The 27,382-nt window shown below is 38.0% G+C and overlaps 1 protein-coding gene across 1 annotated transcript in view; it reads left to right on the top strand.

The window, feature by feature from the left end:
- Window positions 1–26,367, top strand: part of LOC137940113 (vacuolar protein-sorting-associated protein 33 homolog) — a 49,166-nt gene extending 22,799 nt beyond the window's left edge. Inside the window, exons 11-22 of the mRNA XM_068785039.1 lie at window positions 2,803–2,854; window positions 3,143–3,199; window positions 5,520–5,582; window positions 5,685–5,791; window positions 6,704–6,826; window positions 15,589–15,670; window positions 15,751–15,821; window positions 18,285–18,365; window positions 18,497–18,554; window positions 18,653–18,714; window positions 25,532–25,625; window positions 25,957–26,367. Of these exons, the coding sequence (XP_068641140.1) occupies window positions 2,803–2,854; window positions 3,143–3,199; window positions 5,520–5,582; window positions 5,685–5,791; window positions 6,704–6,826; window positions 15,589–15,670; window positions 15,751–15,821; window positions 18,285–18,365; window positions 18,497–18,554; window positions 18,653–18,714; window positions 25,532–25,625; window positions 25,957–26,046 (940 nt within the window). The 3' untranslated portion in view covers window positions 26,047–26,367. The remainder of the gene's footprint in view (window positions 1–2,802; window positions 2,855–3,142; window positions 3,200–5,519; window positions 5,583–5,684; window positions 5,792–6,703; window positions 6,827–15,588; window positions 15,671–15,750; window positions 15,822–18,284; window positions 18,366–18,496; window positions 18,555–18,652; window positions 18,715–25,531; window positions 25,626–25,956) is intronic.
- The last annotated feature ends 1,015 nt before the right edge of the window (window positions 26,368–27,382 follow it).

Genomic DNA, 27,382 nt, shown 5'->3' with positions numbered 1-27,382 from the left:
GTGATCATAAGCTTCCTCCAGGTTTCATAGAGGAGATCCAATCCGATCCACATTGAGGAGCTACTTCCAACCCAGTTGTTTTCCCCTTGATTCCCACATACTTGTACATCCAACTGCCTGCCTGCCATCTCAACCCCAAATCCAAATTAAAAACATTGAAATGCTTTCTATGTTCCCACAAGCAAACAAATCTCTTTTTTTTTTTTTTCTGAAAGTTTTTATAATAGGCCCTCTAAACGTCAACTCGAAACTTCTCCCCTCTTGATTCTGACGGAAAACCTCCCTCTTCTCGATATGGAACCCTGAGATCCTTCCCCAGCCCTGAGGAAGCCCATGATAATTGCTAGTTGCTAGTTGCACCCCTCTCCCCCCAACCACCACCACCCAAAAAAAAAAAAAAAAAGAAAAAAAGAAAAGAAAAAGGAAAACCAAAAAAATCCTTCAAACACCCTCCATTTACCCGCACCTACTCTTGGCGCTCGGTAAGTACCTAAAAATGAACAGGTTATCCAATCGAGGAGTGCCAGCTCCTCCACCCACCATCTTTCTTCTTTGTAGGTTAATCTAGGACTAGAGAAAGGTTCATAGTTGGCCCGCTTGGAAGAAATTCTTTTTACAAAGATCAAACGATTTGGATTAGGCAGTGGAATTTCGGAAGATATTGCAAACAGATCGAGTCTCTTGTTGACATTATAGAGCCTGTGCGTGTTACCCTAGTCCAAGCATATATGGCGTGCACCACCAACTTATATGAATCTTCTGTCTTGGAATGTCAAAGGCCTTGGCTTAGCCAGAAAATGAGCTATTGTCTAAAAAATCCTCAAGATTTACAAAGCCACAGTCACCTTCATACATGAACTAAAGCTTTCAGTAGTAAGTGATGCTCTAGTCAAAGATCTTTGGTTCAAAACTAACCCTGTTTCTTGCAGTCAGCTTGTCTGGGGCCATATTGATCATTTGGGACTCTGATCAAATTGAGTGCATCCAAGAGCTGGCTGGTTCGATTTCTGTGGCAGTTCACCTTACCAACAGGTCCACAGATTCTCATGGGCGGCAATTGCTATATGTAGGCCGATGGAATCAGCTGCCTGAAGTGAACTTTGGGAGGACTTGAGACAACTGATTGATATTTTGTCTCTTCCTATTCTGGGAGGGGATATCAACATGGTTCGATTCTGTTGTGAAAGATCTACTTCAGCAGCAAATAAGAGCCTTCTCTAGTTTCATTAGTGACTGCAGTCTTGTTGACATTCCATTATTAGCAGCTGCCTTCACGTGGTCCAGTGGTAGAAGGATTCCCACCATGACAAAGATTGATCACTTCCTTGCATGCAAGAGTGGCTTGAACACCTCCCCCTCGGTACTGGCAGAATTCTTCCAAGACCCACATCTGATCACTCTCCAATCCTCTTTGAAGGGAAAAATGCATCTTGGGGCCCCCTCCCTTTAGATTTGAAGAAATGTGGTTTCCTGACTGTTCATTCCTCCCATCTGTTGAGCAATGGTGGACAAATGACAAACCAGATGGTCCTCCTGGGTTGCGTTATCAAGCTGAAAAATCCAAAGGAGAGATCAAAGACTGGCTCAGAAATAAATTTGCATTGCTTGCTCAAAAGAAAGAAACCATCCTAAGCAAAATTCAGGAGCTAGATGTGGCTGAGGATATCAGGCAATTAAAGGTTCTGAGCTGTTTAAAAGGGATTTCTTAAGGAGGAGTATGAAACACTACAATGTAAGAACATATGTACTGGAAACAAAGATCCAGATTTTAATGGTTGAAGGAGGGAGGCGCAAATTCTAGCTTCTTCCATGCTGTTGCCTCTTCACATGAACAAATAAACACATTCTCGTCACTACTGACTGAGGGTGCACAAGTCACAGACTATCACAAAAGCTTTCATTATCTACTTCTCAGACCTGTATAAAGAAGACCATTCTTCTTGATTGAAAGCCGCACATCTTTCTTTCAAAAGATTGCCTTCTAATATTGCAGTGTATCTTGTGCTTCCTTTTTCTTAAGAAGAAGTTGAAGAAGCATTGAAAACTCTGCCAAGGGACAAGGCCCCAAGGTCTGATGCTATATTGATGAGTTTTACAGAAAAAACCTTTAAAAAAAAAAAAAGTTACAGGCAAAGCTCTCTAGGAGGACATCATGTAATCGTTTAGGCAGTTGATCAGTCAGGGTTCACAGCAAAAAGCATGGGATCCTCTTTTATTATTTTAGTTTCCGAGTAGAAAGGGGCTGCAATTTTATCTGAACTTAGATCAATTACTCTTGTTCCCAGCCCTCACCAAGGTTCTGGCTTTCCAGATAAAAGATGCTCTTCCCCATGTCATCAATGAGCACCAAAGTGCAAGGGTAAGAAAATATTCCATGCGGCTTTAATTGCTCATGAGCTAACTGATGTTCCAAAGAAGAAGAGACCTCTAAGGTTTAATTGTGAAAATAGACCTAGAAAAAGCCTTTGATAGATTATATTGGAATTTCCTACATAACTTTCTAGACTGCTTGCCCTTGATTACTCCGCCTTGAATAATGATATCTTTTGACACTTTCTAACTATGTCATGAAGATGACCATTTTTTGTGGGAAGTAACGATAAATACTAACAGAGAAGATGTGAAGTGTTGTGTGTCATCCTTTCCAGTTATTTCTCTAGTTGTTTCTGCTTCCATATTTTTTTACCCATTTTCTAGTGAAAATTTATGTTGTCATGAACTAATCAGTTGAGTTTATGATGAGGAATTTATTTTTCAGTCTTGAGTGTTGCTTAGAGTGCCTTTGTTTCTTTCTTGTTTCAGTGACAAGCTATTCAAGGAAATAAGGGATCTCAACTTTGAAGTTGTTGTACAGGTTGATCTATTTCTACTTTCTTGCTGGGTTTGCATGTGATTTGTGTCTCTGTCTGTGTATAGGTTTGGTTTGGGCTTCTTACCATGTATATGTGGGTTTTACACACTAGTTCACTGCATATTTTTACTCACCTTTATTTTTTTTTATTTTTTGGGGTACACTTGGTCATTGGTCTTTTATAATTTCACTCTCTCTAACTCAGGAAAATTAAAAATCACAAGTTTTCAATGTTGTTAGATCTGCTTTCTCAGTCTGTATATTTAGTCGTTCTTTGCAGTATTGCTGCAGGTCTTGCGTCAAAAAGCGACATCAATGAAGCAGGATTATAATGAAATGACAACAACTGTAAGTCTGGAGACTGAACTTATGAGCTCTTTTTCTACTTGCTTTATTTCTTTGTGGTCTGGTAGGATGATATGTGGAAAAATCAGAATCAAGAAAGTTGAAGTTTGTTGGAAAGAACAGAAACTCCAGCAAGCTCTTCTATTGTGTCAATTGAGATTGGGCTCTAGTTTGATTCCTAATCTCTAAACAATCAATCTACTTAAGTTGTTTACAGGGAAAGACTCAAAACACTTCAGATTAGAAACCCTATCTGCCCTTAGAATGAGTTAAGTGACTAAACTACTTTCAACATAAAATAAATTCTATAAACAAGAGCACAATTACAAGAATAGCCCTGCGCCTTAATTAACACATCTGACATCAGAAGCACCTTTTATTTAAGTTTTATTAGAGGAAGAAGAAAGCATCTTTCTCTGCTCTCTCTTATTTCTCTTTCCTACACTCTGTTCTGAAATTTCTGGGAATGCTGCAAATCTGCAAGAATGTTTTTTTTTTTAAATGAAATCTGCAAGAATGTTAGCTAACGAGTTGGTTGATCTTGGTACATACATCCATTTACAAAAGATTTGAGAAGCAATATCTAAAATTTCGTGAAAGGCTTACCAAAGGCACCAAGGCAGACTGCTTAGACTTAAAGCACCGATCAATGACGACATTGGAGTCACCTTCAATCCAGAGCTGGCTCCCAATGCAAGCTTAAAAGATGATTGATCCTGTCAAAGGGTTACAAACTCAGCTGTTGAGGAATTAGGGCAACCAGTGGGGCCGGAGTAGGAGGCAATCATGATGCCCTCAGGAGTGAAAGATACCCCTGATACCTACTATGCCAGGATTTCCTGTTGAAAAACAAGAATAGAGGCATTTTGATCATTTTATCTTGTCATTATTTATATTTCTTGATGTAATTTTGTTCTAAAAACCAAACAATGTCTATGGACCAAATTTTATATAAAGTGGACACAAAGAAAAGGAGATATAGAGAATTAGGGTTTTCACTTAAAGTAGAGGTAATATTGTAACTTGTACTCAACCCTAAATTATAAATAGAGGCTGGGGGATGTGCAGGTCCCCCAACTCACTCTCTTTCTCAAATTTCTCTTCTCCACTTTCACTCCCTCTCATTCTCTCTCTTCAGCCTTCTTTCTTCTTCTTTTTTCATTTCCAAGGGCACAACCATTGCAATTCAACTTCATGATCCCAGGTTTGGGGGGATCCCATTCCGCCATCTTCTTATGACAAGGCATAGAGAGGTTAGCCACTAGTCTCCAATTCTGTCGACTTAAAGCCTTGACTACGGATTGGAATTCCTTTCTCATACTAGCCCAGGCCAGAATGGAGCTACTAGTGATCTCCAGCACTCCGTCTTTGGAATTACAGGTGATCTTTAAAGTGCTGTTTATTTTTTTCAAGCCAAACCTCCCAAGGGATGTATGCTAGGCAAGCTGACAGAAACAACTTACTGATTTTGGGAAGGTTGATCCCCTTAATGAGCATTAGGTCCCCAAGTCTGTTGGGAAGTCACAAATTGATTCTCAGCTTGCTAAAAAAATTGCATCCAGATGGCCTAAGAGAAGCAGTGGAGAAGGAGATGATTAACATCTTCGTTCTCCAGCTTGCAAAGGATGCAGCAGTTGTTATGCATGCTAGTGCCTCTTCTTCGAAGGTTATCAAAAGTTAGGATGCTATTTTTGACTGCACTCCAAAGGAAAGAACTGGACGATGTGGGAGGGTGGATAGACACCAGACACTGGAGGCTTCATGATGAGCAAAACTGTCACAACCTGTGAGGTTGGAGTAGGCAGAGGCAACAGTGTAGGAGCCACTATCGGATGGGGTCTAGATGATTGTGTCTTTGTGCTCCCTGTGAAACCTAATACCATCCAAATGAGTGGACAACGTGCCAAATTTGGTGGCTGATATTGTCAATGAGGCAGTGTCCAGGCTTTCACTTTTACGAGGCCCTGTGACTGTTTTATCTGATGTTTCTGCCCCGTAGGTCTTAAAACCTTTTCTTCATTCTTTTAAAATTTTAACTTTACACTTGGGTCTAGTATTTTGCACCCTGTGACTTTCTAATGCTGTATTTGATCTCATTTGTATTTCAGCTAATGATCATTATCTAGATATTTATGCATACATAAACACATATATGTGAGTACACGTATTCACACAGAGACATTTATATATATATATATATATTGCCTCATATACATATACACTTGCATCATATTTTACTCCTATGATAAACATTTTGCTTGGTGATTTGGTCAAAATAATTTTGCCATGCCTATATGACAAAATTACTGTGTAATTCATGCAGACTCAATCTGTGTCTGAGCTAAAAGATTTTGTTAAAAAGCTTAACTCACTACCAGAAATGACTGTGAGTATTTTTAAATTCTATGTTTGTTTTGAATTTGGTCCTTTGATAAAGTTGGGCAATGGTACTTTATGAGTAACAGTCATCCCTGATTTGCTCTTTCAGAGGCACATCAATCTTGCGCAACATCTCTCTACCTTCACATCTAAGCCATCGTTTCTTGGTCGACTTGACATAGAGCACACAATTATAGATGGACAAAGCTATGACATGTAAGTGGCTTTTGTTCTTTGTGAAAAGGAGAGGAAGTCCTCATTGCTTCTTACTAGGGAACTACCGTGATTAAAGTCCTCAATGCATTGTATGACATTTAGTGTGTGCTACTGTTGACTTTTTCCTGCTTTTATGAATTGCTTCTTATCATCACATAAAAAAAAAAAAAAGTTGTTTTCTTATTGTGGGAATTGTAAAACAACAGAAAAGAAAGAACTTTTGATGCATGCTTACAAATGCACGGATAAGGAAGAGCAATGTTGTTCTGTACTGCCTACGAATTTCCAGTTTGGCTTCTCTTGCCTTTCACTTCCTTTGCATTTTTGTGTTTGTTTTTCTTTCATATTTTCTACCTGTATAAATCTTTAAAACTACGTAAACGGGTACAAGTTGGCTGTCTTGGCCTGCATTTATTAATTTTTGTCTTCCTTTGTAAATCCGTCTTGAGCACTGCTGGGTCAACTTTGTTTTGTTTCATCGGATCCAGTCCTGTATATTGCTATAAGGCCAGGTAGTAAAACAAAGAACATTCATATGGGCTGGAAGTATTTGAAGAAAAGGCCAGGTAGTAAAATAAATGAACATTCATGAGGCCAAAACTTATAAAAAAATTTGGTATATGATTGACCCCAAGCAGCAGTCAGCATAGTACTATAGCTCAGCTTTGTGAATAGGATAGCTTGCTTTTCATGTACCATGTTATTTCTATGCTGGTTCTCGTTTCCTTTAGTTATTTATTTTGTGGTTTGCAACTGTCCTTTGGTTTCAAAAAACCTTTTTCATTTATTCAAAAAATAACAGGGCAGTTTTTATTCTTTCGTAGATGAAATGAATGGATATGCTAATGTTAGACATTTATAATCGAATATATTCTTTAAAATTACTGGAACTGACAATCTTGGGTAATGTAGATGTTTTGATTACATTGAGGAGATGATCCACAAGCAGGAGCCAATAGTTGCAGTCCTACGCCTACTTGTATTGCTTTCTGTTACAAATAGTGGGCTGCCAAAGAAAAATTTTGATTATATCAGGTAAAGTTGCGACTTTAGAACTTGTTTTATTCTACAATGTTATATTTTCTCTTTGAAACTGTTTCTGTTGTGATTTACTTTTGTCTACTCTTGAGATTTCCGCTCAAGTAAAGATTCAAGTTGAAAGTTTTTACTTCGGCGTCCTCCATTTGTGAGGAGTATGGGTAAAAAGTTTGTTTCAGGTGGTCTCAGGCCTTTTTGGAAATTCTGAGTTAATGACAGGCCCAGATTTCTAGCTGAGGAAAATAATTTCCTTTTTATTGAAATGATAGTAAAGTTTCATATATTTTAGAGAGAAGTAAGTACTTTTCCAACTTTATCTTGTCTTTATGATGTGGAAAAACTAAATTGACATATGTTGCCATCATTAAGTACAAGTCTGAACACCAAAGACTACTACATCACTAGTTTTTAAATTGTAAAGATTTCTGAATCTCCTTCAAAAGTAATTTTGCAGCCACCTCTTGGTCTGCTTTGAAGGGAGGAATCTAAGTTACCTTCTTTAACAAACCCTTTTCATTTAAAGAAGTAAATAAGGCACTTTGAGTCCAATATTTCTTGGATGAGGTTGAGGGAAGAGTGAAACATGTATTTATATGCCATAATCTGGAAAATTGAGAAATTGTTGCCTCTGTCTTTGACCACAATATATGCTCTTCTTTGATCGAAGCTCGAGAGATAACCAGGGTCCTATGGGTGTCAGAGGTGTAATTCATTTCCGAGGAATTAAAAAAAAAAAAAAAATCTTTGGGCCCTGTTGACATGGCAGATGCAGTTCTAGTAGTTTAGGTTTTTCCTTTAGTGGCTGTATGATTTACCGACTCACTTTTCTATTTATCTGTTGGTGTTAACTTAGAAGGGAATGACAAAGTGGCACTAATTTGGTAAAGAAGTTAGGCACTTGATGCACATCTTTGAAGAACGTGTTAGAACTTTCTCTGCACTCCTCTTTGTTCCTCAGGATGACAGTCTCTCATCAGCAATCAAATTGCTGATGCGCTAGCTAGTTAAGATGATATTCCATTTAAAAAAAAAAGAAAAAAAAAGATGATATTCACCAATGCCTCATTATTGATGAACCTTTGTTTTTCTAGGTCCGTTATTTGTTATTCCTGCACTTGGTCTCCCATAGCAGTTTTGTAGGAGTTCTTATGTATCTCTGGATTCTTTCGAAATAAAAAAAGAAAATGAAGGTTGTTAAGTTGGGTCCAAGGCCCTATCCCAAAATGACTAGTCAACTTAGGAAAACCTCTTTCCCAATTAATAAACTCAAGATCTTTGTACTCACTAATCAATGTGGGACTATTTCTTAACACTCCCCCTCATGTGTAGACCATCTTTTGTGACTCTACAAATGGATAATTTAGAGTAGGTAGTTTAGGTGTAGGCCCTCTTTTGTGGCTCTTCAAGTGGATAGTTTTAGGTGTAGGCTCACATATGAGTACTTGCTCTGTTACCATGTTAAGTTGGGTCCAAGTTCCTATCCCAAAATGACTAGTCAACTTAGGAAAACCTCTTTCCCAACTAATAAACTCAAGATCTTTGTACTCACTAATCAATGTGGGACTATTCCTTAACAAAGGTAAAATTATTTTTGTGTCTTGTCCTGAATATTGCTCCCTTACCTGGGCATATTCTGTTCGTGTCTCTATATATATGAAAAAGGATAAAATTAAAGAGTATAGGGAGAAGAAGTGAGAGGGAGAAGAGATGAGAGAGAGATGAGAGAAGAGAGTTCAGAAAAAGCATGACCCCCATCCTCTTTAATAACTCAACTTTAGGAATAATTACAATTATACCCTTATATACTTAAACTTAATTAACTGCTTATATCTCCTACAATATGTACTCGAATTATATCAAACTTGAACTAGAGATAGATCTAAACACGTGTCAACAATATTAACCTACTCTAGAGATCATAACTAATATAAAAAGATAAAATTACCCTTCAACTTTTTTTCTAACACTCCCCCTCAAGCTGGAGCATATATCCATAAGTCCCACCTTGCTATAGAAATACCCAAATTTACGTTTATCCAAAGCTTTAGTAAACACATTTCTAACTTGATCGCCATATCGAACATAGGGAGTGGCAATTTCCTTCTTCATCATTGCATCTCGAATGAAGTGACAATCCACCTCAATATGTTTAGTTCGTTTATGAAATATTGGATTCCCTACAATGGATATGGCTGCTTGATTGTCATAATACATAGTCATAGGCTGATCTCTCTGTAGATTCAATTATTTGACTACCGATCTCACCCATATCAAATCACTAATTGTATAAGTCATTGCTTTATACTCAGCTTTAGCACTAAAATGGGCTATAATGTTTTTTGATCTTCCAACTTATCAAATTACCTCCTAAGAACACACAGTAACCGGTGGTAGACTTGCTATCAAGTTTGGACCCAACATAAGGGGGGGTTAGTCAACAAACTGGAAATTTGATCTTCATCTTCATCTCAAGCATCTACATGATCTTCATCTTCGAAATGGGTGTTAGTATGGACAAGTTCATGTCCACAGGAAAACAATTTCCAGTGTTAGTGCCCCCAAATGAGGAAAACACAGAAACTAAGAGAATTAGTAACTTGTAAAGTATACTTAAACATCAAATTAGGTAAAATAAACATTATTACTACACGAATAACTAATTTAATGTATAACTAAAATATATTAATGTACTAATTAATTTAATTCTATATTATATTAGTTAAAGATTACTGTTTATTGTACATTAATACTGTAATTATGTGAGTCAATTAACTGTGCACATGATTAATCATAAAAAATAAATAAATAATGTTAAAAATAACATAAATGAATATAATACATTTAAGTTATTAATTTATTGATAATATATGGTGTTCTTTAACATAAAAAAGTCATGATTAAACAGGAAAAATCTATCAATACTAACTTTAACACACTATATATTTTTACATATTATTAATTAAAATATTTTTCCATTAAATATAAAACCATTGATTTTATTAATTATAAAATGAGTTAATTAAACCAAGTGCTTGAGTTAACAATAATTTAATTACTACTATTAAATCACTAATACAATAGAGTAAATGGGGAAATTGAAATCGAAATCAAAATCAAAATGGGGAAATCGAAATCAAAATTGAAATCGAAATTGAAATGGGGAAATCAAACAAAATCGGAAGGTATTTTGGGAAAGGAGAATAGCGAGAGAGAGAAGGGAGTGGGAGGCTGAAAGGGAGAAGAGAGGGAGAAGAGAGGGAGAAGAGAGAGAAGAAAGGGAGGTCGAGAGGGATAAGAGAGAGGGAAAAGCGAGAGAGAAAAACGGAGAGGGAGTCCGAGAGAAGAGAGGGAGGCACGGAGACGAGAGAGGGGGTGCGAGAGAAAGGGCGAGTCCGAGAGAAGACCGAGAGACGGAGGCCAGAGAGGAGAGTTCGAGAGAAGAGAGGGAGCAGAGACGTCAGGGGCGCAGGGAGACGAGAGAGGGGGTGCGGGAGAGAGGGAGGAAAAAATGAAAGTGAGGATGCGTGAGAGAGGGGGGTGTGAGGAGAGGGGAAAAAAAATGTCGCAGGTTTGAACTTCCTCGTGTCCTTCATTTGGATGAATGGCAAAAAGGGTCGGAAACCACTTGAATTTTTTTATAACGTGGAGATGAAGGACCGCTTCATCCCCAACATCCAGATGAAATGTCATCTGCGTTCCACTAACGACTTCAATTGATGAAGGGCGTAATGTGGTTGATCTTCATCTCGGACTTCAAGTTGACTAACCCCCCCTAATTTGCATCTTGGAAAGCTTCTACTTTAAATGATCATGGAGTTTAAAGAATAAACCTTTCCAGGTGACCCATTTGAGTACCTTAATATTATATGTGCAGCCTCCAAATGAACCTTGCGAGGACAATCCATAAACTGATTGACCATACTGACAACAAAAGATATATCAGAGCGAGTGACTATGGCATATATCAGTTTACCAATTGATTGGCGATATATCGTCTTGTCATTGGACTCATCACTCTATTCATCATGAAGATCATGCCCAACCTCCAAGGGAGTTTCCACTGGTTTGGCACCCAGTAAACTATACTATTGTAGCATATCAGTGACATACTTCCTAATATGAGGTTGTCCTTACTTCTAGCCACCTTAATGCCTAGAAAATACTTTTAATTAACCCTGATCTTTAGTTTGAAAGTGTGTAGTGAGATGTGCCTTTACCTCCTCAATACATGTTCACTACTAGATAAGATAATATCATCCACATAAACGAGAAAAACCACAATATTAGACAATCTCTTCATGATAAACAATGAATGGTCATAATGACTTCTAGAAAAGCCAAAAGACATGACCACCTAACTAAATTTCTCATACCATGCTCAACGGCTTTGTTTGAGACCACATATAGCCTTCTTGAGTTTGCATACCTTATTAGTCTCCTCCTAAGCAACATATCCAACAAGTTGCTATTGCAATAATGACCACTCTTGGTTCACGAACAAAAATCAAAATCCATACAAAAGATAATCTGGCAACTGGGGAGAAGGTCTCAAACAGATCCACACCATAAGTTTGAGTGTATCCTTTGGCTACAAATCAAAATTTGTATCTCTCAATGAAGCCATCCGCCTTATACTTCACAGTATATACCTAATGACATCCAACCAATATACCTCCAGGGGGTAAGTCACACAATATCCAGGTGCCCCTATCTAGTAGGTTTTCCATTTCAACATCCATGGCCTGCTTATTTTGAGGAAAAGTAAGAGCATTCTGCATAGAAGAAGGGATACTACAAGAGTACAATGACAGAGCAGAGCTTTTGTACCGGTTAGATAGTGAATCAAAAGATACAAAATGTGACAAAGGATACTAGTTCCGTTATGAATACCTTTCTGAAGAGCAATAGGAAGGAGTAAAGCATTTACCTCAGGATTTGCAAACAAAGAGGGTTCATGATCCGATGTGAGAGAGGAACCTGAGGGTTGGTGTTGCGTCACATGCTATCTGTTGCATACCTATAGTGGTTACTTTGCAGTAGCATCTGAAGAGGGACTAGCAACATCCTCCATAGGAATGGGGATAACTATCTCGGGACCAATAGTAGATAGAAACACATCTATAGTTAATGAAGTGAAGAATGGAGTATCTTCAGATAATGTCACATCTGCAGATACCAATGTCTTCTCAGTAGAAGAACAAAAGCATTTGCATCCCTTCAGAGTACGAGAATATCCCTTGAAAACACATTTTATTGCACAAGGAGAGAGTTTATCCCTGGAAGAACCAAAGATATGTGCAAAACATACACATCCAAAAGCACGAGGAGATGATGGAAATAACGTGACAGATGACATCAACACCTATTTAGGGATTTCATCTCCAAGAACAGTGGAAGACATCCTATTGATGAGAAAGGCAGTAAGAACCGCTTCATCCCAATACGATTTGGATACATTCATGTGTAGTAACATAGTGCGTGCCACTTCCAAGAGATGGTGATTCTTACGCTTAGTTGCTTCATTTTGTTGTGGATTAAAGACATAGGATGACTAATGTATAATACCATGATTGATGTTGACAAAACACATCAAAATTTTGATTCATAAACTCCTGTCCATTATCAGACTAGAAGAATCAAACTGATTTTTAATATTTCAAAGTTCTCCCACAGGTGATACCCAAGTACATTGACTAAAATCATAAATGAATGAAAGAAAGTACTTTATAACCAAAAAAACTAGCATAGGACATGGTCCCCAAACATCAGGATGAACAATGTCAAATAAACGACTACTTTTGGATTGGCTTAAAGGAAATAGCGTCTAGTGATGCTTGCCTAGTTGACATGAGTCATAGTGAAATGTAAAGACTAGAAGGAAATGCAGAAAAAAGTCGAACCAACTTTGCAGGAAAGGGATGACCTAGTCATAGATGCCATTGTGAAGGTGAGACTGTTGAATGTAGAGCCTGTAAAGCATCCTGTGAGTGGCTCTCTAGACAATATAATTCGTCTTTCTCACATGTAGAACCAATCGTCTACCTCATTGTGAGATCCTGAAACACACAATGAGAAGGGTAAAAAGTTACGAAACAATTCATGGATTTAGTGAGTTGACTAACTTATAACAAATTGAGGGAAAATTTAGGAAATGATCCATCAAATAAGGTAACATGTTTAATAGTAGAAGACTTTTTTAAATCATAGAACAAGGATGACATACTTGATATATGGGTAGTGGTTCCTGAGTCAAGTACCCAGGTAGGAATGGAAGACTGAGCCTTAGATGCTGAAGAAGAAGCAACAATCAACTATGCCATACGTTGAATTACTTGTTGCATTTCATCAGATGCCCCAGGTACAATATTCACTATCGGCCCAATAGATGCTTCTGTGCTCTCATGAACAAGAGAGTTTGCCCATGTAAGTTTACCAAATTTAGCCGAACATTGTCAGAAAAATGTTTGGAGCAGCCACAATAAGTATATTTTCTGTTAAACCTACTATCGCCCCTACCTCTGCCTCTGCCTTGGCATCTCTTCCTCTGCCTCCAGCACTTCCAACTTTACCTCTAGCTGATTTTGAGTTACCCAAAGTATTGAAGGTAGATATAGTAATACTAGTCACATCTTTGCTTCCCTGGGGTATAACAACAGGCTCTGCATGCAAGACTCTCTAATGGCTATGGATAAAGATTGTATACCCTCTGAGCTAATAGCTGCGCCCGAACAACATCAAACTTTGGCCCCAAGCCATTCAGAAATTTTGCTTTATCTATTGTACATGCTGTTTTCTAGACTCTCTTTCATCAGTAGTAAAGGGATAGAAAACGTTTATCTCTTGCAGTACACCCACCGGTTCATTATAGTATTCTGTAACAGATCTCTTACATCTCTTGAGGCTGAACAGTCTGGTATATAAGTCATAGACTCGAGGCAAATTGCTCTCCTAAGCATAAATAGGTACCAAGGTTACCCATATATCCTTAGGAGTGTCTCAATTCATAACTTGATTCCTCAGCTTAGAATCAATACTGTTGATTAGTCAGGTCATAACTTGACTATCTTTAGCTACCCAATCATCATTCGGAGGGACATGAGGATCTTCCCTAATGAGCTTGGACTTCCTCTTTGCCTTTAGATATATTGAAATTATTTTTTACCAACTAAGATAGTTTTGACCATTTAATCTTTGAGATATAATCAATATCACATATTTTCCCTTAGAATTTCCAAATTCCCTTGAGGGGGTGATGATCTCACCATAATCATCCATTGGAATAGAATAATATTCACTCCAACCCTAATTTCATGTCACAACACAATCGTAAAAGTACCAATTATGTACGCCCCACTTCGAAAATGAGGGTTAGGGTAAAAACTTCAATGTGTACTAGCCACCAAGACAAAGACTGATCAAACTATGCAATTGAAGCATCATAAGTCTGAAATTCATAACAACTAGAGCTGATGTCAGCCTATTATAGGGTGACATAGGCAGGGAGACAGTAATAGGGGGGGGTGCACAGTTCAAAACAGGTAAATCCAACTCAATAAACCCTCATAGGTCAGTAATCATTCTCAGAATTGCTCTATCTGCAGTAGATGCCATCAAACCTAGCTTTTTGGCAGAAGGAAGTACAAAAAAGTTCAGATTTTTACTAACCAGTCAAACACAAACCTCAAGGGATCCCATTTCTAAGAAGTCGCTGGCTTCAATGGAGAGAACTGATGAAGAATAGAAGCTTGCAACCAAGATCTATTGCTATGATGACATGAAAAAAGTATAAAATTGAAGAGTACAAGGAGAAGAGAGGAGAGAAATGAGAGAAGAGAGTTCAGAAAGATTCACAACCCCCATCCTCTTCAATAACTCAACTTTAGGGGTAATTACAATTATGCCTTTATACGTTTAAACTTGATTAACTCGTATCTCCCACTATACATACTCAAATCACATCAAACTTGAACTAGAGATAGGTTTAAACATGTAAAACAACGTAAAAACTACTCTACAGATCACTGCCAATGTAAAAAGACAAAATTACCCTTCAACTGTTTTCTAACAATATACATGTTAAATTACATAGACAGGGGTATTTTGTCTTTTGTCATTGTCACATAGGTGTCATACTGTGCCAGCAGGATAATTTATATTTCATATGCTTATGTTTCAATTTGTATTAGAATCTGAGTTGTATAGAGAGCTATATGGTATTTTGTACTTAAGGGCATTTTTGTCCTTTTATCCAAACTCAGTTAAGTGAATATTAAAGAGAGATCTGTGATCTATGCAGATTCCTCTTGGCTGCTGCTTTCTCCGTTTCTCTTTCTTCCTTCACTTCCCTCTTTTATCTTCTTATTTCATCAATTTTGTATCTTTATCAATGCATATAGACATTTATTTGAAGACACTGGGAAATGGAATTATGGATCAAGTTGAGTAGGGGAAGGTCCCTTAAAGGGAGTTATAAGGAAGCTTCCATATCTTTTGGCCAATAAGTAGTTACTTTGCTTTTTGAACTGCAGGTTTTTAGGCACCTGAGCTCCAACTGGTTAGGTTATTTGTTGTGCCTTTGAGAACATTAGAGTAGTATTCTAGGATTCAAAATCTGGCCTTGATTTTGTTAGTTGGACCACAGGTTTTCCGCATGATGAATCTTTCCCAAAGAGTTTTTTCTTTAGTTAATTGCTGAATAGTATGATATCCTTGTTTTATTTTTTTATGAGTTTCTTTATTCACTGATTCTTATGATGCAGGAGAGAAATACTCCACAGCTATGGATTTGAGCATATGCCCACTCTTTATAATCTTGAGAAGGTTGGGTTGCTCAAGAAACAGGTAAGGTTAAACCTTTTTTTGTTTTTTTTTTTCTCCCTTTTTTCGAAGTTAAAACCGTAGTCACGAATTTGATCTTACAGGAATCAAAAACCTATTGGCCTACAATCAAACGATCCTTGCAACTAGTTGTTGATGATACAGACACTGCCAAGTAATCTATTTTAATATTATGTCATTATTATTCTTTTTGAATGTTGATTACACATGCATAGACTCTCCTACCCCTGGTGAGAATTGACTCCAAGACCTCACACTAGGAAACTCCCAAGGTGACCATTGAGCCAAAGGCCCCAGTACATATTATGTCATAATTTGATAATTCTATTAAGTACCTCTTCAGTTGACATGGATTAGTTATGTTCCATCTTCTCACTGAAAGCAACTTAAATATTGTGTTTTTTGTCTTATGTGTTCAGTTTCTAATCTTTGATGACTGGTACTCTCCTGCAGCATATCAACTTCGATATTGTGATTCTAATCATTGAGCAGATTATATTCTTCCTTTTTTTACTGTGCCCATATCAAGCCTGTAAATATTTTGTCATGTTTCTTTTATTCTTGTACAGTTTTAGCTGTTTGTCTGCCTTAATATTATTCCTTATGTTAGGCTATACAAGGAAATTCTTTTGTCCGAATGGATTTTTCTGTTTTAAATGAGTTACTGAAAAATACAATTCTTGCTTTATAGTGACTAGGTACAGCTGGACCTCAACTTTGTTCTGTTTTAAATGAGTTACTGAAAAATACAATTCTTGCTTTATAGTGACTAGGTACAGCTGGACCTCAACTTTGTAAATGAAAGGCCCATTGGCATAAATTGAATGGTCTTTGGTATTTAGTGTTTCTGAAATCCACCTAATGTTTTAGGTGATGGGCCTTAAAAAGGATTGTAAGCAGACTGGTGATTGGCCAGGTATAAACGAATCTACGGAAGATAAAATTGCAAATTTAGACAGAACAAAAAAATGAAATGTTTAGACAAACGGATTTTGTAATTTAATAAGTGTAGGGACTTTTATTATGGTTCTGTTTATCTAATACAAAAGGCCATGTGGTACCGGAAATAAAGATACACGCTTATAACTGTTTAACTTTGCAACCTTGCAAAAAAAAATATTTAATTTAAATTGCTCTTTTGAGCTTTTGTCTTAATAAAAATCAGCATCATTTCAAAATAAATAAATTCTCCGGTATAGAGTGGAGAGACCAGGCAAAGTTCTTATGGTTCGTGTATACATCGCAATTGTTGTTCAACTTTTTTCCTCAATACTCCCCATCATGTACAGGCTCTTGTGAATCTAAACAAATGGAAAAACATGGTGGAGCAAAACTTAACAATTTGTGGAGGTCCGAAGGACCTGGTCTAATATCATGAAGAAAATAATCCAACTCAAACAAAGTAGAGAGGGTTAAGTGGAATTCTTATATGAGGTGTTCCGTGAAGAAAAACATTTATCTTAAAGGTCAAGTTTAGAGTGAAAAACTCCAACTAAATTCTTATATAAGTCATGAACTGCTACAAGATTTGAAATTTCTCTCAATAAACCTAGAGTGAATAAATTTTCTCTAATTCTTTATTTTATTTTATGAAATGTGATTTTATTAAGAGAGGAAAGAGGAGGGGCCAAGTCCTAACAACAAGAGATTGCAAGGAGGCTCCTTGCTTGGCTAAAGCATCAGCCACAAAATTTGCTAATCTTGGAATGAGAGAAAAAACAGTCAAAAAGATTGACAAAATCTAAAATTTTAAAAAAGGTATCCCAATGTCGCCACGGAGGCGCAAAGGCCTTCTCACACCAACCAATCACCACCTTGGAGTCTCCCTCAATCAGGATAGGCCTAGAGCAGTGATCTCGAAAGACACGGAGCGCATTAAGAAGGTTTTGAAGTTCGGCCGTTGTGGAGTCTGGAATACTGAGAGGGCTAGAAAAGGAGACGATCTGGTTCCCAAGAGAATCATGAATCACGCCACCGACACCCGCTAAGCCAAGGTTACCGAAAGAAGATCCGTCAAAGTTTAACTTAAGGACACCAGCAGGTGGCAGAGTCCACTCACAGATAATGGGAGGCTTTGAAGAAGTGTGGAGTTGGGCAATTATCTAATTCATATTTTCCCTAATTCATTTAGAACTCTTTTTATGACCATTATCTTTTCAAAATTGAATCATCATCTATGAGCAAACCTGACTCCTTGTTTTTCAACATTTCTTCACTCTTTCTTAGTTGATTCTATAGAAGTAAAAATCTCATCTATGATCTTGCAAGGATAAGTGTCTCCCTTCCATTTCTTGTTGACGGTACTACTTATCCAATTGATGCTGGCTGAGCTTTTCTTATTCCTTTTTTTTTTTTTTTTTTGGATTTGTATTTGTGTTTTGTTTGAGCGTTGCTTGAGTCTTTGCTGGTCTCTTTTGTCTTCGTTGGCTTTTGCCTTAACGGCCCTTTGTAATTTTTAATTCTCTTTTTCTTTACTTAATGAAATCTGCTACTCGTCTTTCATGATTCATTAACTTTTTCTCAGTTGATTCTTTTGAAGTAAAAACCTGGGGATAGTATTTGCCTTTTGCTTTATAAAATCATTACTAATTATTTGAGCTACTTTTCTATAATGCAGCCCAAATGATATTGCATATGTCTTTTCTGGATATGCACCACTTAGCATACGACTTGTTCAACATGCAGTTCGATCCGGATGGTGAGATGTAAATTAAATCAGCATTTGATTTAGAATAAAACTAATCTTGCATTTGTTAAAGCTTTTATCCTTACTATATTTTTCTTCTTTTTGCTATATCCATATTTCTTGTTATAAAACTTAATGCTCAGGCGCCCTATTGAAGAGATTGTGAAACTACTGCCTGGTCCACATTCTGAATTTAAGAGAGTGAGTTCTTGTCCCTCTCATTTGCTCCAGCGTTCACACTATGCTATTTAATGTTTCAAACGAACACCTTGTGTATTTTGTATGTTCTCCATCCACAGGGTGGATATTCAAGAACTTCTTCATTAGATATGCTACAAGGGAACCCTGGAAACCTTGATAGGTAAGCATTCCTTGCTACCGAAAAAAATTTCTTTAAGCTAATACAGTTTTGTTTGGTTGTACAAAAAATGCAAAAGCATCTCAGGAGTTTAAGTTGCCTTTATTTTATTTAAATGGCCAGGCTAATTAGAACTTCAAAACATTTAATAGGAGCATCATGAAGCAAAATGCAAACTTCCAGACAGATCCTCTAAAAACTTATTTTTCATATTAATTAATTTTATATATATTGATGAAGGGATGAATAGTGGTCTTAATGGTGGGATGGGACAAGTAGAAAATTTTCATATTCTAAACATCAACAAAGTCAATGATTGTCATTTCTTCTGTGTTATACTTGGCTGCATGAATCCTTTCCCCTCATTATGACCTATCAAGTGCTAGATCCGTGATGTTGTAGGTCTAAGCATTGACGGTTTCCATCCATGTCATTTTTCTGCCTTTTGTTTCTTCTGCTTGTCCCTAAATTAGCATACCAAAACATCCTTCCAAGTGCACCAAAAGGTGTGTAACAAACCTTGTAAAAATCATCTGAGTGTTCAAAAGTTCGTGATCCATATTCAATGCTTGTACCTCCCAAATCAGATGGCAAAATTAAGTGGAGAAATGGAATAACATGGAATAACTAAAAACATTACATGAATGGTCAAGATACCTCTTTTTTTTTAAAATCTGATGTGAATATTATTAAAAGAAGAGGGAAATACAAATTAGGGATACTCTCCTGTTACAACAAGGGATTGAAGGGAGGTTCCTATTTTGGCTTGGCCATCAGCAAAGGAATTTGCTGATTGGGGATATGATTCCAAGTACAGCATAAGCTGGAAGAAATAGTACATATGTCATAACAGGTTTCCCAATGCCTCCGAGGTGGCTCCTTGGCATTTGCACACCAATGAATTACTACTTTGGAGTCACCTTCCACAATCAATGGCATGGAGAAGCGGCCAATAAATGATGAGTCCATGGAGAAGACCAGTGAGTTCAGCAGTGGTGGAGTTGGGGATACCCAATGGTCCAGCATATGCAGTAAGAAGAGTACCCTCAGAATTGCGGATGGCGCCACCAAAGCCAGCAAGGTAGGCACCCAAGAGCACTGCCATCAAAATTTAATTTGAGGGAGCCAGTAGCGGGAGGATCCCATACCATCATGTTCGGCAGTCTGGATGGGAGGGGCATCTGAGCCACAAGACGCCAGTTGTGGTGCAAAGTCATGTCTTGAAGATGCTGGAATTCCATCCTAGTGAGCAGCCAAGAGGAAACATGGGTAACAACTGTTTGAGAGACCTACTTGGCGCTTCTGAATTTGCATTGGAAGTGCCGTTGTTTCTTTTTTTCCAAATGTTCCAAGGGATGAACCCAAGGCAGCTAGAGAGAAGGATCATGCCCATCTTAGGAAGTCTAGCTCCAAGAAGTGACTGGAGGGTGGATGGAATGTCATGAGTAGCGCACAATTGCAGGTCGATTCAATTAAGTAAGAGGGACCAGACCTTCCAAGCATATTGGCAGTGAATGAGGAGGTGGTTGATGGTCTCACTATCGGTTTTGCAGAGTGGGCAAGTGGGATCAGGACCCAGGTTTCCATGAGGCTGCAAGTTATCCATGGTGAGGATTTTATTAAGGTTGGCAGTCCAAAGGAAAGATCTACAGGCAGGTCAGCAAAGCACCAGGTCAGTGCTGCAGTATTCTGATAAGGAGTGGTGGTCCAGTTATGAAGGTGAGTGTAAGCTGAGGAGACGGAGAACTTGCCGCTAGAGTCTGCCATCCAAATCAATTTGTATGGGTTGAAAGCACGGATCTTGATCAAGACCAAATTAGAGATGAGGTTAGAGATATCAGAGGTCTCGTCATCAATTAACTCGTGCCTGAGTTGCAGGTCCCAGCCACCGTTGCCATGCTAAGCTGCAGAAACTGTGGAAGATACACAAATGGTTACATTTATAAGAGCTTGATATGAGATGCTGAGGGGCCTGTTTTTCATCCCATTTCCAACAAAGCATCTGGTTGCAAAAGTGAACTTCAGGAGGAAGAGGAAGAGGAAGAGGAAGAGGAAGAGTGACCTCCAAAGACGGGAAAGGTGGTAACGACAGCCATCCCCAGTCCACCAACCTTCATCCCATCCGAGCTTGGCAACAACCATTGGCTCCAGATCGATTTCAGCTGCATGTTATTCTTCCAAATCCACTTTAATAGGAGAGCCGAATTCATGTTAGTTGTAAGCAGGATACCAAGACCACCAAGGTTGATTGGTTTACAGACTTCTGTCCAACAAACAAGGTGATACTTATATTCGCCTAGCACTCCCTCCATAGGAATCTTTTCTTCATGGTTTCTATGTGGTGGCAAATAGATGTAGGACATGGGAACAGGGATAGGAAGTAGTTCGGGATGCCAGCCAAACAAGATATGATGACCCCTCCAAGTAGCAAGGCGTCGCTCCAGTTTTTCAATAACAGGTCTTCTGTAATTCTTCTGTGGTAATGCTGTCCAATACGGAAAGGCCAAGGTACGAGCTGGAGGAGTTGGCAATGGAGCAACCCAAGTAATTGGCCATTTGATTCAGATCATCTCCACTGATACTATACCCCAAAATTGTGGTTTTTTGCCAGCTTATTTTCTGTCCCGAAGTCAACTCAAAGAGGCCCAGCAGTGCTTTTATCTTCTTGACTTGGTCGAAGGTGCCAACCCCGAAGTAGAGTGTGTCATCAGTGAATTAAAGGAGTGGGATGTTGAGGCTATCTCCATTGGAGATTGGAGTGAGCCACCCACTGTTCTTTGCTAAATAGATCATGGCTGACAAGTATTCCACCACAATGTTGAAGAGGAAGGGGGATATGGGGTCCCCTTGTTGGATACCCTGAGAGCCATGGAAGTAGCTGCAAGATGTCCCATTGAGGAGCAGGAAGTATGAAGTTTAGGAGATGCTGCTTCAGATCCAAAATCTCCATTGATTGTGAAAGCCATACACATGAGAAGATTGTCAACCAGCTTCCAATTGACACGGTCAAAAGCCTTCTCGAAATCAAGCTCGAGGCAGAATCTAGGGAGTTCAAATCATTTGAAGTAGTCGAGCATCTCATGTGTTGCTATTGTTGAGTTCAGAATATTTCTTCCTTTTTTGAAACGGTGATGATTTTATTATGAAGAAAAGTAAAAGAATACATCAAGGGAGGCCTCACCTAACAACAAGAGATTGTAGGGAGAGACCCAATTTAGCACACAAATTAGCAACCGAATTGGCTGATCTAAGAACATGGGACCAAGTACAAGAGATAGTGGAAACAATGTCCTTAATATCAAGAAAAAGTTGCCAGTGATGCCAAGGGGGGAAGGAGGCGGTGGAGCGCTAGCTAATGACAACTTTGTAGTCACCCTCCACGATAAGTGGACCTTTGAAGCAATCCTGGTAGATGTGAAGCTCGTGGAGGAGGCCAGAAGAATATTTCTTCCTTTCACTAAGGCACTTTTCCCATGATGGATGATTGTGGGTAACACAGACTTGAATCTATGGGCGAGCAGCTTGGCAATGAACTTGTATGAGCTGGAGACTAGACTAATTGACTGGAAGTCATGGGGGTGTTCAACATTTGTCTTTATAGGGACAAGAGCGATGAAGGATGCCCCCATGGCTCGGTAGGTGATGCCATTCTTATGAAACCTGTGCACCATAATAATGAGGTCATCTTTTATGGTTGGCCATCTATTTTTATAGAATTCACTATTGTATCTATCTAGTATGAGGGCACGGTTCAGTGGCATACTGTGGGAAGCTGCTTCAATTTCTTGAAGGAGAAGACCTGTTCCAGTAGGTTAGCTGTGTGGGCGCTGATTTTAGCCAGCTAACAATTGCATCATGGATTAGTGAGTACAAAGATTTTGAGTTTAATAGTTAGGAAAGAGGTTTCCTAAGTTGGCTAGTCATTTTGAGATGGACCTTGACCCAACTTAACATAGTATCAAAGCGGGTACTCATATGTGGCCCTACACCTAAATTATCCACTTGTAGAACCAGAAAAGAAGGCCTACACCTAAACTATCCACTTTTAGAGCCAAAAAAGAGGGCCTGCACCTAAACCGTCCACTTGTAGAGCCACAAAAGAGGGCCTACACCTAAACTATCCACTTGTAGAGTCACGGAAAAAAGGCCTACACCCATACTATCCACTTGTAGAGTCACAAAAGAGGACCTACACCTAAACTATCTACTTGTAGAGCCACAAAAGAGGGCCTATATCTAAAATTATCCACTTACAGAGCCGCAAAAGAAGGCCTACACCTAAATTATCCACTTGTAGAGCCATAGAGCCACAAAAGAAGGCCTACACATGAGGGGAAGTGTTAAGGAATAGTCCCACATTGTGTTAAGGAATAGTCACTAAATTTTCTCTTGTTAATATATATACATCTTTATAAAAAAAAAAAAAAAAAAAAAGAATAGTCCCACATGGATTAGTGAGTACAACGATCTTGAGTTTATTAGTTAGGAAAAAGGTTTCCTAAGTTGGCTAGTCATTTTGGGATGGGCCTTGGACCCAACTTAACATTTTTTCTTGGGAATAGGTAAAAGAAAAGGCTAAAACATTTGGTAAAGAGGTGTTTTCAGTTTGAGGAAACTGGGGGATCGGGCATTCATCCATATCAATACCAGATTATGAGATTATCAAAAAAATTTGCAATAGCATGAAAACCTTCATCATTTCATAACTCAATTGGTAAATCAAATACTTTCAACCAGACTCCAGAAGACCCTATCGTGGTAGTTTTCTGCCATACCACAATTTTGATGAATGGAATGGGACAATCAATATTCCAAGTAGCATGGATCTTCTGACTTTCATCTGAGCAGCACATTTGAATAAGCCATTTGGCGTTGCAACGGAATGCAATTTTGGGTGAGTAAGACAACATCCAGTGTTTTGAGATAAGGTCACTCAGCAGCTTAGCCTTACAAAGACTCCATTTGATTGTCACAATCAGACACTGTGATCATTTCTGTCTTCTTTCAAAGATGGATTGGAAAATGTGAATAATGTGTGGTGAGAATGGTTGGTATGATTGGATTTGTGGTTGGAGATTAGGTGGTTTCTCTCGAAATAGGATTCAAATGGGGTTTGAATGGTTTGTTGGACAAGGGCTAAAGGGGATGAAGAATGGTTGGTTTGCAGTGATTTTGGAAGGAAAGTTTTAAAGGTTGCTAAGAATCGAGTCCAGTTGGATCCATCGTCAGTGATATGAGAGAAGTAAATTCGAGCAAGAATCTTGCTTGCACGAATGTGGACGATTTTACACTCTGCTCTTCAAAAATGAAAAACAGAAATCACAAACTGCAAGTCTCGAGACCAGATTTCTTAGCAACTGAACTCTTCCGTCATTTGCACTAAAGAGAGTTTCCAAACGCTGAAAAAGTGACTAATCTCCAATGGAATCGTGATGAGAGAAGATTTTTGTTACCATTAGCAGCTGAAACTTTGATCTTCCTTCATTGGTCCACCCCCCTCATCTTCAAAACCAAAGTGAAAGCTTTTTCTATTCTTTTGCCACAAAACTTTCTTCCTTCTATATCTCTTTGTTACCTACTGCCAGTCATTTCTTTTATCTTGTTCCTCATCAAACTTGGGTCTTCCAGTGCCTTCAGAAAAATCATGCAACTCAACTGTTGTTGTCTCCTGATCTCCTCTTGGACATCTCCCTTCTTGCCAAACTCCTCACTCTTCTCCTCTTGCTTTTGCCTTTGCTCTTGTTCTTTCCTAGTTTTCCTCACATTCCTCTCCTCTCTTGATCCTTCATTCTTCCTTGGCCTGCTCCTCTGCTTTGTTCTCTTGCTCTCTCTCTCACTCACTCATCGCTCTTTAAATTTTTTAATGATACCTTTATTATTGTTTTATATTTTGAAACTCTCTTCACTAATAAATAGGCTGCTACCAATTAGAGATGTCAAATTTTGTTATGAAGTTAATTGATACCTTTATTATTATTTTATATATAGAAACTCATAATTAATAAATAATAAATAATTGACCCCCCATTAGTCCTGTCTGTTTGTTGTTATTTTTTCCTTATTCAGTCTTTCAAAAAAAAAATGAATGCTTACCAAAAACATTATGTGTTAGGGTACAGATATGATATTAGGATAAAAATTATGCTTGCCTGTTGAAGCCAGTGATTGACACCCATGTTAGTGGTTTGAGAGATGATAATGCTGCCAGCACTGGTTTGTGGCACTGTTGAGGTGGATCCATGGCCTTGTTAGTGGTTTGAGAGACAAGAACCCATGATTGATTTTGGGGCTAAATTTCTTATATAGTTTCACAAAGTATGCCACACTGAAACCAGTGATTGTGTTTGTCGCCTACAAAATGAGCACTTAGAGTCACGAAATAATCATTGAAAAGAAAAAAATTCCAAAAGAAGGAAATGGAATTAGTGAAAGATGATAATAGAAAGGTGGGGAACACTATAGTAGAGGGAAAAAGGAAACCCACAATACAGGACGACAAGGATTTGTTCAGAGTTGGCTCAGCCTCATGCGCCTGAAGTGTAAATCTCATGTTCATGGAACCTCAAAACATTAAAACCCTCAAGCAGCCTCAGCCTTGCCTCATTATTACCCAACTTCCAAAACATATTCAACTATCTTCACATGGACAAAACGAACTATGTTTTCTCTTTTTTATTGATTTTTCGGAATCACTCCTGTGCCTTTTTGCCATCGCAGTGAATTGCCAAAAAGAAAAAAAACAATTTTCTATTTTGAAGTATATTTTGTTATTCTCTATTACTGGTTGGTAACCAGCGATTCATTTCTGAAAATTTAACAGGGTAGGTGATGGACGGCGATCACTAGTATTGGTTGTTTTTATTGGTGGTGTGACCTTTGCAGAGATCGCTGCTCTCCGCTTCCTCGCTGCACAGGTACATCTTGGTTTCTGATTGCTGTTTATTGCCACTTGTAGTTAACTGTGTAAATTTAGAACAATTGGAACTCATCATGAAAGACACAAAGACTATAACATATCTGTGATGTGTGCCATCAAGAAGAATAGTGGGACAACCTGTTGGCATCTTCAGTGGAATTCTTCGAAGGGATTCCAACTTTCTACATAGAATTAAATGTTAAAATCTGGCTGGCTGTTTAAGTAGCATGGAGAAGTTGAAATGTAGATCTCAATTCTAAACAAATGCTGTAGTCTTCTGGCTCTTACTACATAGAAACAAAATTATAGCACTTATTTGTGGATTGCAGGAAGGAATGGCCTATGACCTGATTGTTGGGACAACAAAGATAGTAAATGGTAGCACGTTGCTTAACACATTTACAGACAATCTCACTTAGGAAGGCATACGAGATGGTGTTTTCTTCATAGTGCAGAGTGGGATCATGTGACGTCTTTCAGGAGGCTTATATCGAGTATGTATGAGTTCTTGGTGTCACAAAGTTCATTCTATCAGGTTGTGGGTTTGGTTTTCAATGTATCTTTAAACTTCAGTTGGGGTTGTGACAACACTGGAATTCTCAAATTTATAACTCACTCAGGTTCATATGTGGTATTTTACTTCAACAACTCTAGGAGAGATCTATTAATATTGCATACTTGCTCTAAGACAAGTTCTGTAATCAAAAGAAGCTCCATGCAATATGAGAAAAACGAAGAAGAAAGCCAAATAGGTTTTGTGCGAGAAAGACCTATACATCAAGTGCAAAAAAGACAAATGCTCATGCAAAGGAAAATCTAGAAGAAAGAAGTTCTACAAGAAACACAAAAAGTTTCTATAGAGAAGATTTGGAGAAAATAAATGAAAATGCCTAAAAACGATATTCCACCAGGGCAAGATCATGAGCAATTGATACGTCTGTAATAAGAAAGGTCACTTTGTGAAAGGGTTCTTAAAGAAAGACGAACAAAAACACCTTATTTTCATTAGTTCAACCTATTCCAATCACTTTGGTAAACATCGAGCTCAAAGTCAGCCATAATGACAACTTCATGGAGTATAGAAGCATCTGCCACTTTTAGGCCTCTTGCCAAGCCATGAGTATTCAAAGCTGAAAATGGACCAGAAAAGGACAAACCTACAAAGATTATTTCTTGTGGTATGAGACACTGGTTCTATTACAACTCTCAACAACAGGCCTGGTCAATGAATTCAAGAGACAGTTGATCCAAACATGGTGCACTAAATCACACTAAGAACTGTATTCCAAAAGAAGAAAAAACCCGTGTTTGAGAGAAAAATCTTTATTAGCTTCATGTTCAAGAAAAATGAGAACATCACAATTTCAACCACCTAGGAGTGAATCCAACTCATATCAGAATTAACAAAAAAATAGTTCTTGCAACTCATACTAGAAGGATTTATCAAGATCATAACTTTGCAATGGGCATATATCCCATTTTACATCAATAGAATACAATAACAAGTCAAATGAAAAACAAGATTGGTTATTAACTACTAGTCCCTTAATCACTTTTTTGAAGTGAAAAATTCTTGTTGTCCAACAAAGAAAACATCTTCCAACATTTGAATAAAACTAGAATATTCTTGAAGTTTGACCTTAAATTAAGATTTTGGTAGTTTGTTATCTATGTAGAGGATAGACTTTAGATAGCCTTTTGCATCCCAAATGCACATTACCAATAGAAAGTAATGCCCTTTCGTCTAAAGATGAT

The sequence above is a fragment of the Aristolochia californica genome, unplaced genomic scaffold (genome assembly GCF_029961685.1).
Source record: "Aristolochia californica isolate CCGP_79_NKW_82.1479 unplaced genomic scaffold, dmAriCali1.0.hap1 SCAF_9, whole genome shotgun sequence".
Lineage (NCBI taxonomy): Eukaryota > Viridiplantae > Streptophyta > Magnoliopsida > Piperales > Aristolochiaceae > Aristolochia > Aristolochia californica.
The sequence above is the reverse complement of the archived record's forward strand: the minus strand, read 5'-3'. Positions and strand labels throughout refer to the sequence as shown.